This window comes from Opisthocomus hoazin, chromosome 1, assembly GCF_030867145.1.
Source record: "Opisthocomus hoazin isolate bOpiHoa1 chromosome 1, bOpiHoa1.hap1, whole genome shotgun sequence".
Lineage (NCBI taxonomy): Eukaryota > Metazoa > Chordata > Aves > Opisthocomiformes > Opisthocomidae > Opisthocomus > Opisthocomus hoazin.
Genome location: NC_134414.1, coordinates 62,003,389 through 62,021,234, shown reverse-complemented (window position 1 = coordinate 62,021,234; position 17,846 = coordinate 62,003,389). Strand labels below are relative to the sequence as shown.

At 39.6% G+C, this 17,846-nt stretch overlaps 1 protein-coding gene across 3 annotated transcripts in view; it reads left to right on the top strand.

The window, feature by feature from the left end:
• The window catches only part of ABCC4 (ATP binding cassette subfamily C member 4 (PEL blood group)), a 156,310-nt gene that overhangs the window by 82,099 nt on the left and 56,365 nt on the right, over window positions 1-17,846 (top strand). For all 3 annotated transcript variants that reach the window (XM_075423797.1, XM_075423791.1, XM_075423805.1), the window contains one exon: window positions 7,811-7,890. In XM_075423797.1, the coding sequence (XP_075279912.1) occupies window positions 7,811-7,890 (80 nt within the window). The remainder of the gene's footprint in view (window positions 1-7,810; window positions 7,891-17,846) is intronic.

Sequence of the window (17,846 nt, the reverse complement as noted above, 5' to 3'; positions counted from 1 at the left end):
GTCTAAGAAAGTGATAATATTCCTGTCAGTTTCAGGCTGCTAAAGAAAAAAAAAATGGGGTAGAATTACCTATTTATATTTATAGGATGCCTGTGGGGAAGACAGTAATGCTGTATATGGCAGTTTGTGTGGACATGCGGTGCTAAACATATATTAAAAAAAGATAACAGACCTATTGACGTTTCTTTGTAGAAATACGGAAGAAAAGCCAGAGTAGATCAGTAATTGACAGCTATGCAGGAGATGCATTTCCAGATTTCTTTCTGAAGAAATATTTCACAAACTTCCAATTCTTTTCGAAGTCAGTAATCCGTCTTTAATTATTTTGTTGATTTCATAGCTGTATTTTACTAGGTTGATGTAATGTCTGCTTCCTGCCAACATTTGATACGGACAATCCACTTTGTCGCTGCTTTGATGAAATGGAAGGCTGCTTGTAGTTGCAGTACTTTTTTTTCTTCTTCTTTTTTCTTTTTTCGGCGTGTGTGTGTGTGTGAACTGAGCACGGCTGAAGACTTATCAGTCACTGAATGCCATGGCTTAAAAGCAAGATATGTGGGGAGCTGTCGATTTGTACCACTGGCAGAATGGGAGCCATGTTCAAGGTAGTTAAATTGATGGACGTTTAAACATACCCAGTTCTGGGCAGCTATTTTTTTTATTCCTACCTTTGAGTATGCTTCTATTACCACATACACACTTCTGGGCATTATTTTGCTGCCGTGCGTACGTTTGAGATGACTTTGGTTTTCTACGCTGTGACTTGGGCCGTGAAAGGTACGCGATTTCTCTCTCTCAGGCAAGCGAACACCTCTGCCCATGCACAGCCGGAGGGGTGGGAGGGAGCGGGGTGAGGACGCCGTGCCGTGGTGGCCCAGCCGTCGCATCGCCCCGCTGGCCTGCCGCTCCATGCTGGGGGAGCGCGTGCCTTCAGCCCTCCGACGTCCGTCTCTCCAAATGGGGGATCTCCATGTGATCCTCCAAAAGAGCATCTCCGGGGCTCGGTGGCTGCCTGCGGGCAAGCGTGCAGTCCCGGCTGGGGCTGCGTACTTTCAGTTACACGTGTATGACTAAGTACCTTCCTGTCTTCTTGGATCCATTCCTAGCGGTACAGGTTTCTGCGAGTTTGCAGCGAGGAGTGGGAGACAGTGGTGCTTAATTTGTTACGTTTTCTCCGTGGAGGCTGGGCGCTGGGGGAGCGTTCCTGGCTTCGCTGTTGCAGAGTGGATGAAGAGATTTTGAATGTTTTTTACCCCTGGTAAATGCAGTGTACTTGTACGTGAAAAATGGTATTTAGGCCAATTGCCATGGAGGAGTTTAGGTTGCTATGCAAGGCAGTATTTATTAGTAGCATCTGCGTATTGAACTGAAGTGTGATGCAATTAAAATTCCCTGGACTGCGAATTAGCTTGATCTCAGCAGGGAAAAAAATTCCAGGAGTGTGCACCCTTGCACACACATGCATACACAGGTGGCAAATGTTTTCTGTCCATAGAAGGTCCTTCTCTTAAAACCTCTTTCTTTTCCAAAGAGGCGAGTCAGTGGACTATAGAGAAGTAGCAACAAGGTATTTCTGCAATGTGCGATGAAGCACGTGGGCATAAAGGCTTTGTAAACTCTTTGCAAGGTATGTAAAATCGATCTGCCCACTCTATTCTGTTATACAGAAGTATTTCAGTGAATGCACTGGCCAGCAAAGTATACTAGAGATGCCAAATACATTTAGAAATAATGTACTGCTGCTCTTAGGGTCCTTGATGCTTGGAATTCAGGTTGCACAACATTGAATGCTATTGGTGGCATTTGGCTGTTCCAGTGGAGGATCCTAGTTTCTTGTTTAAAAAAAAAAAAATCCTTTTCTTTTCTGGTATTTACATCCTAAGTGTTGATTCAGTTTGGATTATATTTCTTTCATCATGAAGTATGTATAAACATTTTAAATAGGTGTGGCACACTGTCAAGTGTTTTCACTATTTGGATGATAGGTTTGAACATCTATTCCAGAGTATCAGTAGGCACCTGCAGAAGCAAAGTGGGTATGTAGCACCTGAACACATTCTGATTCATGCAATTAAAGCAGTTTACAGAGTGAGGAAGAAAAGAATATCACATACTGAGGTTTGATGTCTTTTTTGTGGAGAACAAAAGAGGTTTGATTCTTTCACTTCAAGTTTAGCCTAACTATTGTGTAGTGGAGGAGGCTTAATGAATCATTGTTTAACTTTGATACTGCCAAGTATTTGACCATTAAATAGTCTGAAATGTGTACATAGCACTTTGGTGACAGACCCTTATTTAACTGTGATTAATTGGCATTGAATAGTTATTTGATTACCTCGGAATAAATCTAACAACAGTGTGTGTTCTGATTAAGTTATTTGATGTAAAAACAAACATCAGACTGTTGAAGAGAGCACGTTCTCTTTTGCAGCTTGCTACTGACGCTGCACACCACGTGGAAGCCTGAGTGTGATTAAAACAGCAGATACTATCACAAATTTGGATGCTGTTTTAACATTGGCATACTTAGTTGTTGATTTCTTAAAAGTGTTTTTGGTTAGTGGTTTCCTGAAATTTCTTTTGCCTTACAAGTTTGAGATTTAGTTTTTTCTTTTTGCTTTTGAAGCCCCCAGACTGAAACTCATTGGGGTAAGTAAAGGGTACAAGTATGAAGTGAGCTTGAAAATTTTTGTAAATTGGACTAGATGTAAGAATTGTTGTCTCGTGGCATATATCTATATCACAGAAATGCTCACTTAAGGAATTTGAGGTTTTTTGGAAGTATGAAGTGTTTTGGGAGGGTGATGTTGATAGTCTATAAGTTTGAGAGAGAAAGCTATTAGAAGTTCTGCAGAGAAAAATACTTTTTTTTTTTTTTGTGAGTAGTGCAGGTCCTGGGCGTTTTGAATAGCAGGTGCAACAGTTTTTTTAATCTGAAGAACCATCCCCAAAAGTTAGGTTTGCAAATGTCAGTAGGAACTGTGATCATAACTGTGTAAGCATTTTGAGTCCTGACCCAAAATGGCTACTTTAACTTTCCTATCTAGAATGTTTTCTCTTGCGTGCTTAATAATGCATAAGCAAGGCACTGATTTACTGTGCTTCCAGTAAGTGGAAACAGTTGTTTCTTCATACCTTGCGAAATAGACCTCGTTTACTTGTAGACATCCTTATAAATGTAGCAATCACTCTGGATGCAATATCATGATGGCTATGGGGCATTCTGCGGGTATTCCCAACGCGTAGCACTTCTGCTTGGAGATGCGCTGCTCTCTCTGGTGTATGGTGAGGGAACTTGCTTGCTGTAGTGGTCTACTGTAGCTTGCTTCTGTGTAGGAAGCGCTGAATAAAATGCCAGTTCAGTTATATCCATGTGAAGAGGATCTGAAATACATCTCCAGGCCTGGGTTTTCTCTTGTACAGTCACTGGGGTTCTGTCATTGAAAACCAGCAACAAGAATAGGGCTAAGGCTTGTGGCTTTGTCGCTTGCTTTTAACAGTAGAAAAGCATTAATGCTCACTGGATTAGTGTTATGAGAGCTAGATGGGGACCTCTTAGCAAGTGAGGTATTTTCATCAGCTTAATGACTTCAGGTGTTGTTTTGCAGAATTACTATGTGCAAACACTAAATAGACCATAAATAGCTTTTTTCAATAACTTGAAAATTCAAAAAATGGAATTCTGCTACCAAAGAGTCACCTGAATGTTTATTTGGGAAGTGGCTGATTCATGTCCCCACTGTCTAAATTGCTTTATTTGTATCAGGTGGACTGTAAAAGGTTCCAGTTTTCAAGATTTGTCTTTTTGATACACTATTTCTTTTGCTCACTTCTATTTTAATCCCAGTCATTTTTAACAGAATTATTGTATTTACATTTTAAAGAGGATTAGGCAGATGAGAAGATGTTTTCATGTTTTATTGATAACATTAGATTAATTTCCACTTTCCTAGTGGCAGCTTGCAGCTCTGTCAAAACACAGTCTGCAGAAATACTGTTAACAATTTCATAAGGCGATTGCCAGAAATACAGTTTTGACAATTAATTAGCAGCTTGATGACTAATGGGAACTGGAGTAGTTGGTGGTTAGTGGATGTATGGAAGAGATAGTAAGACCCGAGGACTAACGAGGCCAGCTCAAGTGAGCTAAGTTTTTCTTCATGACGATGTTCCTCAAAGAACGTCACTGGAAGAGATGTTATTGTGGAGGAGAGCATTGCCACAATCATTCTTGGTGTGCAGGATGAAGGCAAATATTCTTCAGCTCTCATTTATATCTATGCCAGTTTATTACCCCCAAAAGCACCACAGCAGAGCTGTATCATGCTTGCAGCCTAAAGCTCTCCTTGTCGCAGCACTGAAACTGTCTCAGAAAATGGCTGGAGATTGTCACAGCCTCCAAACAATTGCTGAAAAAAACCCCAAAACCCAGACTCAAAATCAGGAAAATTTCTCCTTGAGCAACTGCAATGGGTTGTTCTTCAATAGAAGTGAGAACTGAACTCTGAGATGCTGTTGGAACTGAAACTAAAACAACTTCCAACATCAAGCATTTTGTAATGGCTTCGATCCTCTAGCCCTTAAGGCTTCATCTTTACCACACAAAATGAGAGTAAGCACAGTGCTTTTCTAGGAACAAGTTTGGATGTGCTCTTCCACTTGTGGGATGAGGGAGGTCATGAATCACACAGAATCACAGAATGATGGAGGTTGGAAGGGACCTCTGGGGGTCATCTAGTCCAGCCCCCCTGCCAAAGCAGGGTCACCTACAGCAGGCTGCACAGGACCTTGTCCAGGTAGGTCTTGAATATCTCCAGAGAAGGAGACTCCACAACCTCCCTGGGCAGCCTGTTCCAGTGCTCCGTCACCCTCAGAGGGAAGAAGTTCTTCCTCATGTTCAGACGGAACTTCCTGTGCTTCAGTTTGTGCCCGTTGGCCCTTGTCCTGTCGCTGGGCACCACTGAAGAGAGTCTGGCCCCATCCTCCTGACACCCACCCTTCAGATATTTGTAGGCATTTATAAGGTCCCCTCTCAGCCTTCTCCAGGCTAAACAAGCCCAGCTCCCTCTGCCTCTCCTCATAGGAGAGATGCTCCAGCCCCCTCACCATCCTCGTAGTCCTCCGCAGAGTAGAGGGGGAGGACAACCTCCCTCGACCTGCTGGCCACACTCTTCTTAATGCACCCCAGGATCCCATTGGCCTTATTGGCAGCCAGGGCACACTGCTGGCTCATGGTTAACCTGTCGTCCACCAGGACACCCAGGCCCCTCTCCGCAGAGCTGCTCTCCAGCAGGTCCGCCCCAAGCCTGTACTGATGCATGGGGTTGTTCGTCCCCATCTGCAGGATCCTGCATTTGCCCTTGTTGAATTTCATCAGGTTCCTCTCTGCCCAACTCTCCAGCCTGCCCAGGTCTCGCTGAATGGCAGCACAGCCTTCTGGTGTATCCACCACTCCTCCCAGTTTTGTGTCATCAGCAAACTTGCTGAGGGTACACTCTGTCCCTTCGTCCAGGTCACCGGTGAATAAGTTGGACAGGAATGGGGCGCGTACTGACCCATGGAGAACTCCACTAGTTACAGGCCTCCAACTAGACTCGGCGCCGCTGGTGACAACCCTCTGAGCTCTGCCATTCAGCCAGTTCTCAATCCACCTCACCGACCACTCATCTAGCCCTGGTGTACCACCATTGACCTGACCTGCACTATGGCCATGGAAGGTAGCCAGCCTGAGTGACCTTGCTGCCTCTCATCAGTGTTGCATGGGATGGCCTTTGCACAGTAGCTTCTTACATCAATCTGAAACCACTACAAATAAAAATTATTTTGGGTTAAAAGGCAAAGGGGGATTCTAAGGCTGAGTTAAGGAGGGGGCGTTTGCTCGCTATAGGAATAATCCTTTGTCCTTGCATACAGCTTGTCTTCAGTGGGTCTCACAGTTTCACGGAGGGGCTCGGCACTGTGCCCTCTCCTTGCTCTGCTCTTCACTTTGTAAAATAAAGTGAAGTCACTCAGGAGGCAAGTGACAAAGCTGGGAACAGTTTGCTAATACCCTGAGCCAAATCTGTTATGCCATCTTGTTTCTCTCATCTGCCCCTCCTGGACAGGCCGCAAAGGAAAGCCCTGTCAGAAGGAAGCCTTGAACCTCTTTGAATTACTTTCTTTTTGCCTGTGAAGCCTTGGTTCATTTGAAAATAACCTGGAATGTGGTATTTAGGGATACTAAGAAGTCTTAGCTACAGCCTGCATGTGGTATGTGCTAGATCACTCTTCCACGGGCGGTCCCTGTGTAAGGAAATCACAGGAAAAGGAAACCTCAAAAAAAAAATGCCTTGGAGTTCCTTCTGGTGTATCTGTTCCAACATGAAAAAGTGAAAGGGAACATCCCCAGCTGCCATTCCCACTAGAAACAGATGAAAGAGATTTTGTTGAGTCTTGTGCTGCTATATACTCTTCCTCTCTGTGTGCAAAGCCTAAAAATAGGATGAATTCTACTGTTGTCTGCCTTAAGTAACTGCCTTTGGTAGCAGAGTACTGCAGAACAAGCTGTTTGCTACCAGTACCTATCTTTGGAGTTGTGTCCCAGGCCTGAGGAGAGGATGTTTTGCATATTGCTTGGTGTGGAACAGAAATTCCCATATAAAAAAAATCAATGTTATGCAACAAAATTCATAATTCCAAGAAGCTGTGAACAGAAAACTAGAACAATGGTTGCTAGAGAGGTTATTTCAATATCTTTTATCTCTGAATGACGTCTCCAATGCACTCCGTGGAAACTTTAAGCTTAACTACTTTCAGTTTAATGAGCTCCTTTGAAAAGAAAAGAGAGGGAAAAAAAAGTCTTTTGTTGCCAATGCAGCAAATGTGTTTGTACCAGTTAGAAGTAATAATTGAATCAAGATATATGTAGATAAAAAAGCAATGTGAATGCATGTACAGGCATTACACACCTTAGAAAAGGCCAGATTCCCAGCAGTAGATTAGTTTCTTTCCTGGTAAGTAGAGATATCAATTAATAGAGAAAGATACTAATCCACTTATGGGTGGCAGCGTTGTGACTTTAATTATTAAAGAACTCTTGCTATAACTGATTTTTTCACTCGAGTAGAACTTGTGAAAATAGAGAAGTGTAAATGCTTCACTGACAGCAGATTGAAATTGTTTTATTAGCTTTAATATAGATCAGTATTGTCAAGGTTTTGAAGAAGTATAAATGTAAGGCTGCATGAATGCAAACGCATCCCAGATTTTATTTTGGAAATGCCTACAATTTGAATCCGTGTATAATGGTGGAGGGGTGGGAACAGAAATACGGGAAAGGATCAGTTAGATCAGCTATGATCTATCTGGGACATGCACGCACTGGTGAGTTTCAGTCGAGGACAGGAGCAGATTCTGGCTGATGTTACTTGATGAAACTTGCATCAAGTTGACGGAACTGTAAATCTTTACCTGCACGTGTTGAGCATATGAAGCACGTGTGTTTCACCTGTTAAATTCTCTTGAACTATTACCTTCAAAGCCCATTTTAATTTTTTCCTAACAGTTTAAGTAAAGGTTTTATATTTGGGTGAAAGGCATTTGTAAAAAAGTATTCTTCTTCAAAAATGTGTTGCAGTGGTTGTGAAAGATTCAATTCGTGGTTGTTTCAAAAAGTGTCTTTTTATGTTTAAACTCCAGCTGTTTCCTTTTAACTGTAGAAGATGGTGCGTTTAAGATATTTTGATCTTTTCAGGAATTACATTTTAAGATATTTTGATCTTTTCAGGAATTACATTTGCTTTATTTTTCTTCTCCAACCCTGTTTCTGTAGGAAGAATCTTAAATCGTTTTTCCAAAGATATTGGCCACCTGGATGACTTGCTTCCATTGACGTTTATGGACTTCATGCAGGTAATTCTGTTGCTACTGTCAAAGACTTCAGCACTGCATTCTGAATTTAGATTCCTGTATGCTTTGGCGAAGATCAGCTATTTGTCACAGATGTAGCTGAGCTGAATGGAAGCACTTGTTTGTGAAAGAAAGGTGCGGTTGAAATTTAATGTGTCAGTAAAAAGCTAACATGAGTAATAACTGGCAGGTAGGAGTGGCTATACACAGCTTGCTATTATGTCAAGATTTCAGTTCATAGTAGCTACATGCTTGGTAAATTGCTCCTGATTTGCCTCCAAGCAGTCTGGCAAGCTTATTGCTGTTACAAGAAATATGTCCATAGTAAAGAAACAATCAACTCACATGAAAAGATAGCACAGATTAACCTAATTACGTGTCTACTTCCACAAAGAATCAAATGCTTACCACACCATTTTGGATTAAAATAGGTGTGGCTATTTACAAAGAAAAGATTAGTAGTAATAGGGTGAATATAATAGCCTTAATATGAACAAGTGAAATAAGTTGCTGCAGACAAGAAAGATGGACAAAGCACTCAGATTTTCATGATGATGAAAAGATAAAGTATTATATGTGACATCAAGGTAATTTTTCTGTTGCGGTTGCTATTAATCCTCCTTGTAAAAAACTGCAGAAGAATAAAGCTACAAAAACATTGATCATACTGTGTCAAAATAACGTGAATCACAGAATACACAGATGTGGAGACTAGAGAAAGAAATGACTTAGTGGATCATCTGGATCCACTTAGTGGATCAGACCTGTCACGCTGAAGTCAGAAATGTTTCTTAAGGTGCTGCTGCTAACTTTGCTTCGTCTCTTAGGGAGATAACTTACTCAGGATCTAACCCTTTTTTGACTTCTCGAAAAATGAAACAAAGACATTTCGGGTTGAGCAGTTTAATCATTGTTAATGCTGAACTCTTGAAAATAGGAAATAAAAATATTCCAAGGAGTTAGTAAAAACACTTCTTAAGACAAAGTAATTTTCCTAGTGTAGTAAAGTTGTTAAAGTTGATGTGTGTGCTTGATTTTCAAAGCATTACAGTGGCACATGTCATTTTGGAGAAGAAACGTAGGTGATGTATTTTACCTATCAAAGCACTTGGGGTTTTTTGTGAGTTGGGGAGTTGCTTACAGTGAATTTTGAATTCATGTGCTTTTAAGGCCATGACAAATTCTTTCCTGAAAGTGCAATATAAACATCTTTCTATAATATACTAATTGTTTTCTACTGTTCATACAGACTCCAAATTTTCTTCAGTCTCTTTAACTGTCTTATTAGACAGAACATCTTAGTTTTTTTCAGCTCTCTTGGGACAATACATACATGCCTTTCTTTTTGGCTGTCCTGCAGTCCTTATCCTCTTCTCTTAGCAAAGAATGTACATCCACAAAGTCAAAACCATCTCTTCTGCATAGTGCTGCTCGGCCATAGAGCAAGCAATGCAGTGGGGTTTGTATTTGCGCAGGTTTGTCACCTTCACAGCAGACTGCGCTGTGTGGGTTCATACTACATACTGCTCATGGTCAGAGCATCCTCTGCATCCTGTGTTCTTGAGGTAAATCAATTAACCCTTTTCCTTAGTTCCCTGCATTTACCATAATGTGAGAGTTGTGTTGCAGCCCGCTTGCGTGGTGTTTCTGTAGCAAGAAAATGAGTGGGTGTTTTGCATGCCCTGGCATGTGGTTTAGAGGCATTGTGGGGTTATCTGAGGATGCCAGATTTGCTGGGAGAACGTTAGAGAAGTCTGCATAAACAGAGGGAGCCAAAATTGGTGTGGTCTTGTACGCACTTCCTTTTTGGGAGCAGACCCTGAAGCAAACTGTCTTGAGAAGAACTCTTTTTTCTGAGGTACCCAGCTGGTTTTCTCCAAAACAGAGCTAAGGAAGGAGCTAGCCTGTACAGCCCATACAGAGGACTGAGCCATCTACTAGCAAATGGGAAAACCTAGTTGTTTTGACCGGTGTGTAGATACTTTAGGCAGTATATGCTTACCAAAACTTAACTGGTCTGGTATGAAGGAATGAAGGCTGTTGCTCTAGATGTGATTGTTTTCTTTTTTCAAGCTTCTACTGTAAACCGCATTTTGTAAACATTTCCCTTCGTATTGATTACTTTGTGCATTTCTTTTAAATTGGTTATTGAATAATTTGTCAAATTCTGAAGTTTGAATTTTAAGTTCTCACAAAAATAAAGTAGATATTACATGTCCAGTACACTGTTAAAAAGATACTGTGTTTCAAAGTTTGCCTGTTCCATTTGGCATCAGAAAAGGAAATGTAGGAGCTTGCTGTTGATTAACAACACGCTGCTATCCATAAGACAAAAGCACTTCCTTCTTGGCAGGTTTTCTAAAACTTACTGTTCTTCATCGGCAAGCTTGTTGGTTAGTGGATGCCTTTTGAAGTTCAATAGCAATGATATAATATTTGTTTCTCAAGAAGCACAGATTTTTACAAAGGATAAGTGTTATCAATTATGATAGAGATCTTTTGTCGCTTGTTTTGTTTGCAGGTGTCTTTTATAAGACTTCCTATAATCCCTTCAGGAAGAAATATTTTCTCCTTTCTAAAAACAGTATTAGCTACATATAAAAGCTCTGATCCCAGCCATTGTTGTTGATTCTTTGAGAGACATTTCCCAACATTCATTGTTTAAATGGTTGTCAGGAGGAATCAAGTGAAACTTAATAAACAATGCAGTAACTGGTTCATCTTTGTATGTAGAAGCTTTTCTTGAGCGGATTTGCATTGAAGAAGTGGTCCTTTTTCCGAGTTACTGCTAGGATCATTGTGAAGCATTCCAGCCTTTTACTATATTGGCAAGTGAGTGTATCATTTCTGCACAATAAACACAATGTGATTGGACACCCAAAAACTACAGTATAAGCCCATTTAAATACCTATAAATAAATAAATGAATAAAATCTACTAGTTTCAAGACTTCGTAATTACACTGAGTACAGATTTTAAGTCAATGCTAAAAATTCATCATGTTCTTTTTAAAGTCCCTAATAAGATTTATACACTGCACTACAGTCATAATGAGCATGATTAGTCTAGACAGCTATACTGGATGAAAATTAATTCCTTGAACTGAGAGTTGAATTTTTGCATCTTTTGTTGAGTCAAGGAAGAAGAAACAGTCAGTACTCTTCAAGACAGTCGATAGTTACTGTACACTTATTTGTTAAAGCAAAAATAAAAGGTATGTGGCAAACACAAAAATGCATCACAGACCTTGTGTATTCCCCTGAAAACCTGGCTAGACTTTATAAAACTGTTGCTTTGCAGTGGCTCTCAAAGTAGCAACTCTCACTGTGTTTTAAGTTTCCTGCCACCCTTTTTTTTTTTGGTTTTAAGTGCATGAAAATATAGCACACCTGTCTTTGGAGAGACTGGGGGCAGGAGGGGCAGTCCTCACTTGGAGGAGGCAGTCATTTTTCTTCTTAACTGCTGAATTTTAACAGTGTGTGAGACATGTCATGTTAGTGCAGTTGACTATTTTTTTTTTTGTAGAAATTATTCCTGTATCCACAAGATTTATAAATAAAAAATAAGTCTTTTACGAGAGCACACTTATGGCTATGTTTGAATACATGGCTGTTGAACAGAACTTTGTGGCTTGATGTGAAGTATAGAAAATGAAAAGAAACCAAAGTTAAAGTTGGGTGCTTCAACAGAGAAACCTTTAATTGTACATTTACAGTCCGGTTCAAAGATTATTAAAGCAAAAAACAAACTTAACAGTCTGCAGTCTAAGCCTGGGCCTTGTGTTCTGTAATGGATTCTGGCTGGCCATAAGGTTCTGTACCAGCTCTCCTGAAAAATAAAATGCAATGCGATGCTGTGTTCACTATGACACTTGTTATTTCTACTAAATACAGCACTAAATATGTTTGTGAAATCAGGTCGTAATTAATATTTGTAGGTTGATTCAGACAGTCAAAAAGCTGAACGAACTTGTTTGGTGAAGATGGTGTATTTTTGTTTTTTGGTGAGCTTGCATGTGTTTTAATTACTTGCCTTAGTACTGTTAGCTTCCTCAGCCTCAGTTCTGCATCTCGCTTTCTTTTTCCTATCCTTAGTTATGTATTTTTGGCAAGTCTTTTCCAGCTAAGTTACAATCTCCTCAGGTAAAGCACCTCACACGAGTAGTCTCTTAAAACTTTCTAAGAGGATTTAAACATCTACTTCGTTTTAGATATATATGCTTTATTTATGTATTTGTTAGTTTATTCAGAGGGCAGGCCTGACAGCAGCCTCAAAGAACCACCTAAACACAAATAATTGCAGAAATTCTTGCTTTAGTTGGTGCAAACGTGATCATCATGTAAGTCCAAAGGGACTTTAGGAAGTCAGGTGCCATGTAAGATGACTAGGATTTTGTTACTGTATTTTCTTAGGCTCCTCTGAAAATACCAGCTGATTTACTCAGTGCTATAACCAACTGTTCTTCCTCCTCCTGCCTTAAGCTTTGTGGGAGTGCGAGGTTCCACTGATGTGGACTTCACTGGTAGGTTTGGGGCTTGTAGTTTAAAATGTCGTGGTAAAAATGCATAGCAATGTCTAGCTCACTGCAGCACTGATAAAACACACTATACTGATTTGGGAAAAGGTCAGCCAAGGAACAGAATAAAAGAATTTAACAAGGATATATTAGGAATTAAGGATCCATTATATTTAATAGCATTTTATGCACATTAACCCAGATGTTGCTAGGCCAGTATTTTGGATGCTGTATTTTTGAGAGCTGATCAAAGGCTTGTTTTTAGGACCGGAATCTCACTTTGACTTGAGATAGATCTGCAGAGGCTTGACTCCTTTAAACTGTGACTTTAAGTGATGCAGGATGCATACCCAAACGGATAAACTACTGGTTGAAAATCATATCTATAAACTGATTGAATACATAGGATGGTGAAATGTATTTCAGACTTCTTTTTTGTGTTGTTAATGATAAATTTTAAAGGGTGGGTTTTTCCCGGTAGTTTCTTTCCCTTTTAATTCTTCAGTGATCTCATTACCTGTTAACAGAGTTGATTTTCTGCTTTAGTTTCTAGTGAATTTGAGTAACTTAATGTGATGGCACTTCGTTTTGATTTCTTCCCCTGCGTTGGAGGGGGGGGGAACAACATGATCTGTTTTGTTTCTGGAGAACACTGTGAACATGTGAACTATCTGCAGCTGCCCTTGGAAAAGGGCAGTGATTTATTGAGGAAAACTGAATTGCAAAACCTTTTTCCTCCCCAAAATCAACAGCTTGACTGAGTTTAAATAACTGACTTTTCATATCCTTTCATCACACACAAAGACCTAATCCTGAGACTACTTGAGCCACCAATGTAGGCTGTGGCTGAGACCACCACTGAATGTGCCATTCCCTTCTCACCACACACAAAACACATTGACTGCAGCTTTATGAAGTGAAAATGCTGAAGAAAAGGAAAATGTGAAGGAGGTGTCCACAGTCATTTCTTTTTTTTTTTTTTTTTTTTTTTTTTAAAAAAGGCCAAGTTAAAAAAAGCTGCTGCATCTGGATATTAGGAACAAAAAGTGCCTCAGACTGGAATAATAGCTTGGGTCACTTGCTTTCGTATGTGCACAGGAGTGGAACTGCCATGCCTTGTTTCAGTACCACTGACCCCTGCATTTTATTGTGTGAAGATGTCAGGGAAAGTGTGTAGAAGGAATTCCAGGATCTTTTAGTTTAACAATGACGTTGTTATTTTGTGATTTCTGTGAGAGGTGGGGTTCTGGGAGGTTTGTTGTGTTGTTTTTTCCCATTCAGCCAGGTTTTGTATGTATGCATGTGTGAGTTTTAAGAGATATTTTTATTCGTTAAAGAATATTTTTTCCTCTGTGTTTGCACATGAGCGTTTAAAATATGTTGTGAGAAAATAACCAGTGGTGGGATCTATGTTAAGTGTCAGCATATTCTCTTTAGCCTGGTGCATAGAGTAGATCTGTATCTTGGAGACAACCTGTTGGTTTCCCTTCTGCTTAATCCTGGTAGTTTTGCTTGCTGATTAGATCACAAGATTCTGCCGCTGTGCTGAGGTTTAAATGAAAAATAAATAAATTTTTAAAAGCAGTTGCCTAGTGGCGCATGACTACAGACATCTTGCTGAACTTTTTCTCTGTGTCACTGATGCTCTAACTGTACATTACCAAGATGCATTCTGCAGTGCATCTTGCTAGTGCATAATGAAAGACCAATTAAAATGATAAATACAAAAAAAAACTAATAGGGGTATATATTTTTTTGTATGTTACTTTTGAGCTCTAATTTCAGAAAAGATTAAAAGGATTGTTATGGTAAAAACCTAATTTGTAGTATAGTTATTTGTTATTCATTTGTAGTATGGTTATTTGATATTCATATGTGCTTTCAGTTTTGCTATTTTCTTTGAAATAAAAAGGGGTTATACACTGTGTTGTTAAAAAAATCAAAGAAAAACCTGTCCATCCCGCCTGCCTGGTCATCTCTCCCTGCCCTGCAACCCCCGTCCCCCCGTGTCCCCCGTCTCTCCCCTCCTCCCCCTTCCCCCCCCCCCCCCCAAAAAAAAAAAAAAAAAGAGTGGGAGGTTGAGGAAGAAGAGGCTTGGTTTGCATTTGTGTCTCCAAGAACGACATGTGGGAGCTGTGAGTTTAGCGCAGACACTTGTCTAAATAATGCAGTTCTTTATTGACCTTTCATTCCTCTGTCCTTGAATGCCTTGATTGTTAAATCCCAGTAGCCAATTAGTCTTCTTGATGGTGACCAGCAATGGAGATGATCTATGCCAAAGCTGTTGCTGGTCTTACTCTGTACCTGTCATCACGTTCCTTTCAATGTAAGGAGGAGTGTCTTGCATCATGCATACTCCTTGTTTACTCAGACTGTTGGCATGTGTATGGGATAAAAAGTGTAAGGTCTGGAGTCACTGCTAATAGGTGGATTCCTGTTTACGTGGTCCTCAGTTTTCTAGGGAAGGCGAAAGGTCTGGTTTCACTATAGTATTCATATTTAATTCAGCCCAGTCCTTTCCCTCATCTCATTTATTTTTCCTATTTGCATGAGCATGTAGAATTTTAGTAAGAACCAGTAGGTGTGTCGTTCTCCACATATTAGCATCAAGGCAACAGATACCACTGTAGTAACAAAATGAATTAGTTTCTATTTACTTACTAGTAATACAATTTGAAAACAGAACTTGTTATGTAATGAGGGAAAGAAGATAAAATAATATTGAAAAATGTTATTTCATTAGTTTTTTTGTCATCTTGCTTCCTGCGGTTTCCGTTACCACTTTTCTGCCTTTCTTGTTTTTCTTAACTCTTTTTTCTTTTAGTTTTTATACTTTTCTAGTCATATAGTAAATATGTAGATACTACTTTTGTTACTGTGCTGTTCCTTCCAGTTTCTCAAGGAAGCGTGGAATACTGCTGTTCTGAATATACTACTCCGAAAAATAAAGCTAGCTTTCTTTGAGTGGAATTCTGTTTTCTGTATTTCTTTGCCTAGGGCACGTGAGCATCATGAGATGCAGTCTTCCTCTTCATTTCTCTTAACATTTTGAACGGGGTATGGCTTAGTGGTAGAAAGACAGAAATGTCGTTGTTCTTGCAGTATTTTGTTGTGTCTGGCTGAAACCTGTAAATACAAAATTCTGGTCAGGTTTAACTCTGCCCTTCTCCAGATTGGCTTCTCTGCTTTCTTTATCAGATTACTCTCAATACATTTTTCAGCTACTGGAAAGCAGGATAGTTGTATGGAAGTCCAGTGATGTGTCCCAGTTCTGTTTGGTCAGGAAATTTCCCTGCTTTTGGTTAAGGTGGAATTTGTGAAAGTTCCAGAGAGAGATTCTGTTCATCTGGGGCTCTTTATATCTGTTGGAAGGTATTTTCTTGTTTGCTTTACTTACTGTGAAAGAGGGCAAAGAAATACTCTTAAGTGACCTTACGTTCCGCAGTTTTCTCCATTTTGTTTTGTTCCATCTTTCTTTGTATACTACTTCTGCTTTTGGTGCCACAGTACGAAGTTTTATTATTATTTATAGGTATTTACTTGACTTTTTAAGCATTACTGCAACCTTTCCCATCTGTAACTCAAACTGATGATTATTTTTGAAGACTTCTGACAATCATTAACATTTCTAATGCTTCACGGTAGCTAGAAATCTTTTAATTCTGCTGTCAGTCATAGACTGTAACAATCCTGTTCCAAATGGTGATAAGTACAAATCTTCTAGATTGCCTTAAACTACTGATATACTATAGATAGGACAATGTGTGCTTACAAACAAGTTAGGATTTCACTGTTTGGCGAAAGGACTGGATTTCACTTTTGATTCAAGAGGGAAGGAGAAACTTGGAAGTAATTTGAATTACTAAGCCATACAGCTGTTGTGTGTGCATTAAATTATTATGCATATTTATGCCCAAACCAAACATGTGGGACAAGGAAATATCTTTAGCAAAAAAAAGACTGCATTTCATAGAAATGTGCTGCCAGGGTTACATGTGCAACTCATGCAGAATGTAACAACTTTTTTCTTGCTGAAGTTGATACCATGGCTGCCTGGTGAACTCTGCAGCTGATTTGAAAACTCCAGGTGCGTTTGTTCTTCAAAAGGCAGAGGCTTCAGTGTGGGCAGTTTCATACAGCAGATGAGAGTTCAGCTGGGAACCAAATGTCACTTGTCTTTGGGGAGCTTATACCTCTTTGTGTTACATCTACGTTACAGGATAGTTTTGTATCATTTAGAAAAATTGATTTGTTTGGATTGCACTCTTGAAAGAATAAAAATGTTTGTGTTAAGAAAGGCTCTTTCAAGGGCTCCATAATAGCTATTCCTGCATTGTGGAAGAACAGGATGCTGTATGATTGAGTTGTTTTCCACGATCATGTCCCTAAATCCCTTTTTCTTTCTGTTTTTCCTACTGGTTTTGAAGTCTGTCTCATGTTTAGATAAGCAAAGGTCTCTTACTGTCAAAGTCACTTGTATGCTAAAATACTGGTTTTAGATCTTCCCTTCTAAAACTGCAAACATGCTGGCTTTGGTATCCAATTCACTTGTCTATCCTTCTGTTAAACAGAACATAATACTGAGAAAAATAATTTTTCATTTTTCTCACTGATAGAAAGTCTCTGGTCAGACCTGGTATCAGTGACTTTGGTGTTTGTTGACGGTTTGTGATAAATAAACTTCTGAAAAGTCTTCCTGATTATCTTGGAGCATATTTGTAACAAATTATGAATGAGCCCGCGCTGACCATAGTAAATAATATTTGGTCTCTGCCAAGGAAATTTCTTTTTACTTCTTTAGGTGCCACTGGGTTCTGCACCTGTAGAGAATGACTGAACTGAGTGAAACCTGATGGTGGTGGTGAGAAGCTGGTGCTGGTTAGTTAAAATAGGGTTGCTGAAATCTTCAGGCCACTGTTAAGCTTCCTGAAGCTGAGTGATCACTGAACTACACATAGTACTGAAGAACTGTGAGTCAGGAGTTTATTTTGCATAGGAAAGTAGTATTTTATAGCCCTATCAGAGTGGCAAAGCTCTGGGGAAGATAGGAAAAAAACTAGAAACAAGCTAAAAAGCATTTTTTGCATATCTGCTATGAAAGACCATGACCAGAAAAGAACAGAAGGTAATTTTATTTCTTAGGATAGCTCATGCTGTAGTCCTTCATATTTTTCATAGTTTTCACTTAACTGACGCAGAGAGGTCGCTGTGGAACTTACAAAAAGATGAGTAGTACTTCATTCCACCTAAAAATAAATATATGAGTAGTATATTTTAAATAGCAAGAACAAACAGTAAAATGCTTAAAAGCTTGTAATTGCTGTAGGGCTGAAGAACTGTGTTACTGAAGAAATTACACTCTTTTTAACAGAAAAGCCCACAGTTCAAATGCAGCACAAAGCTTTTAAAGTTGCTGAAAGACCCAGAATTGACTTCTGGCAAA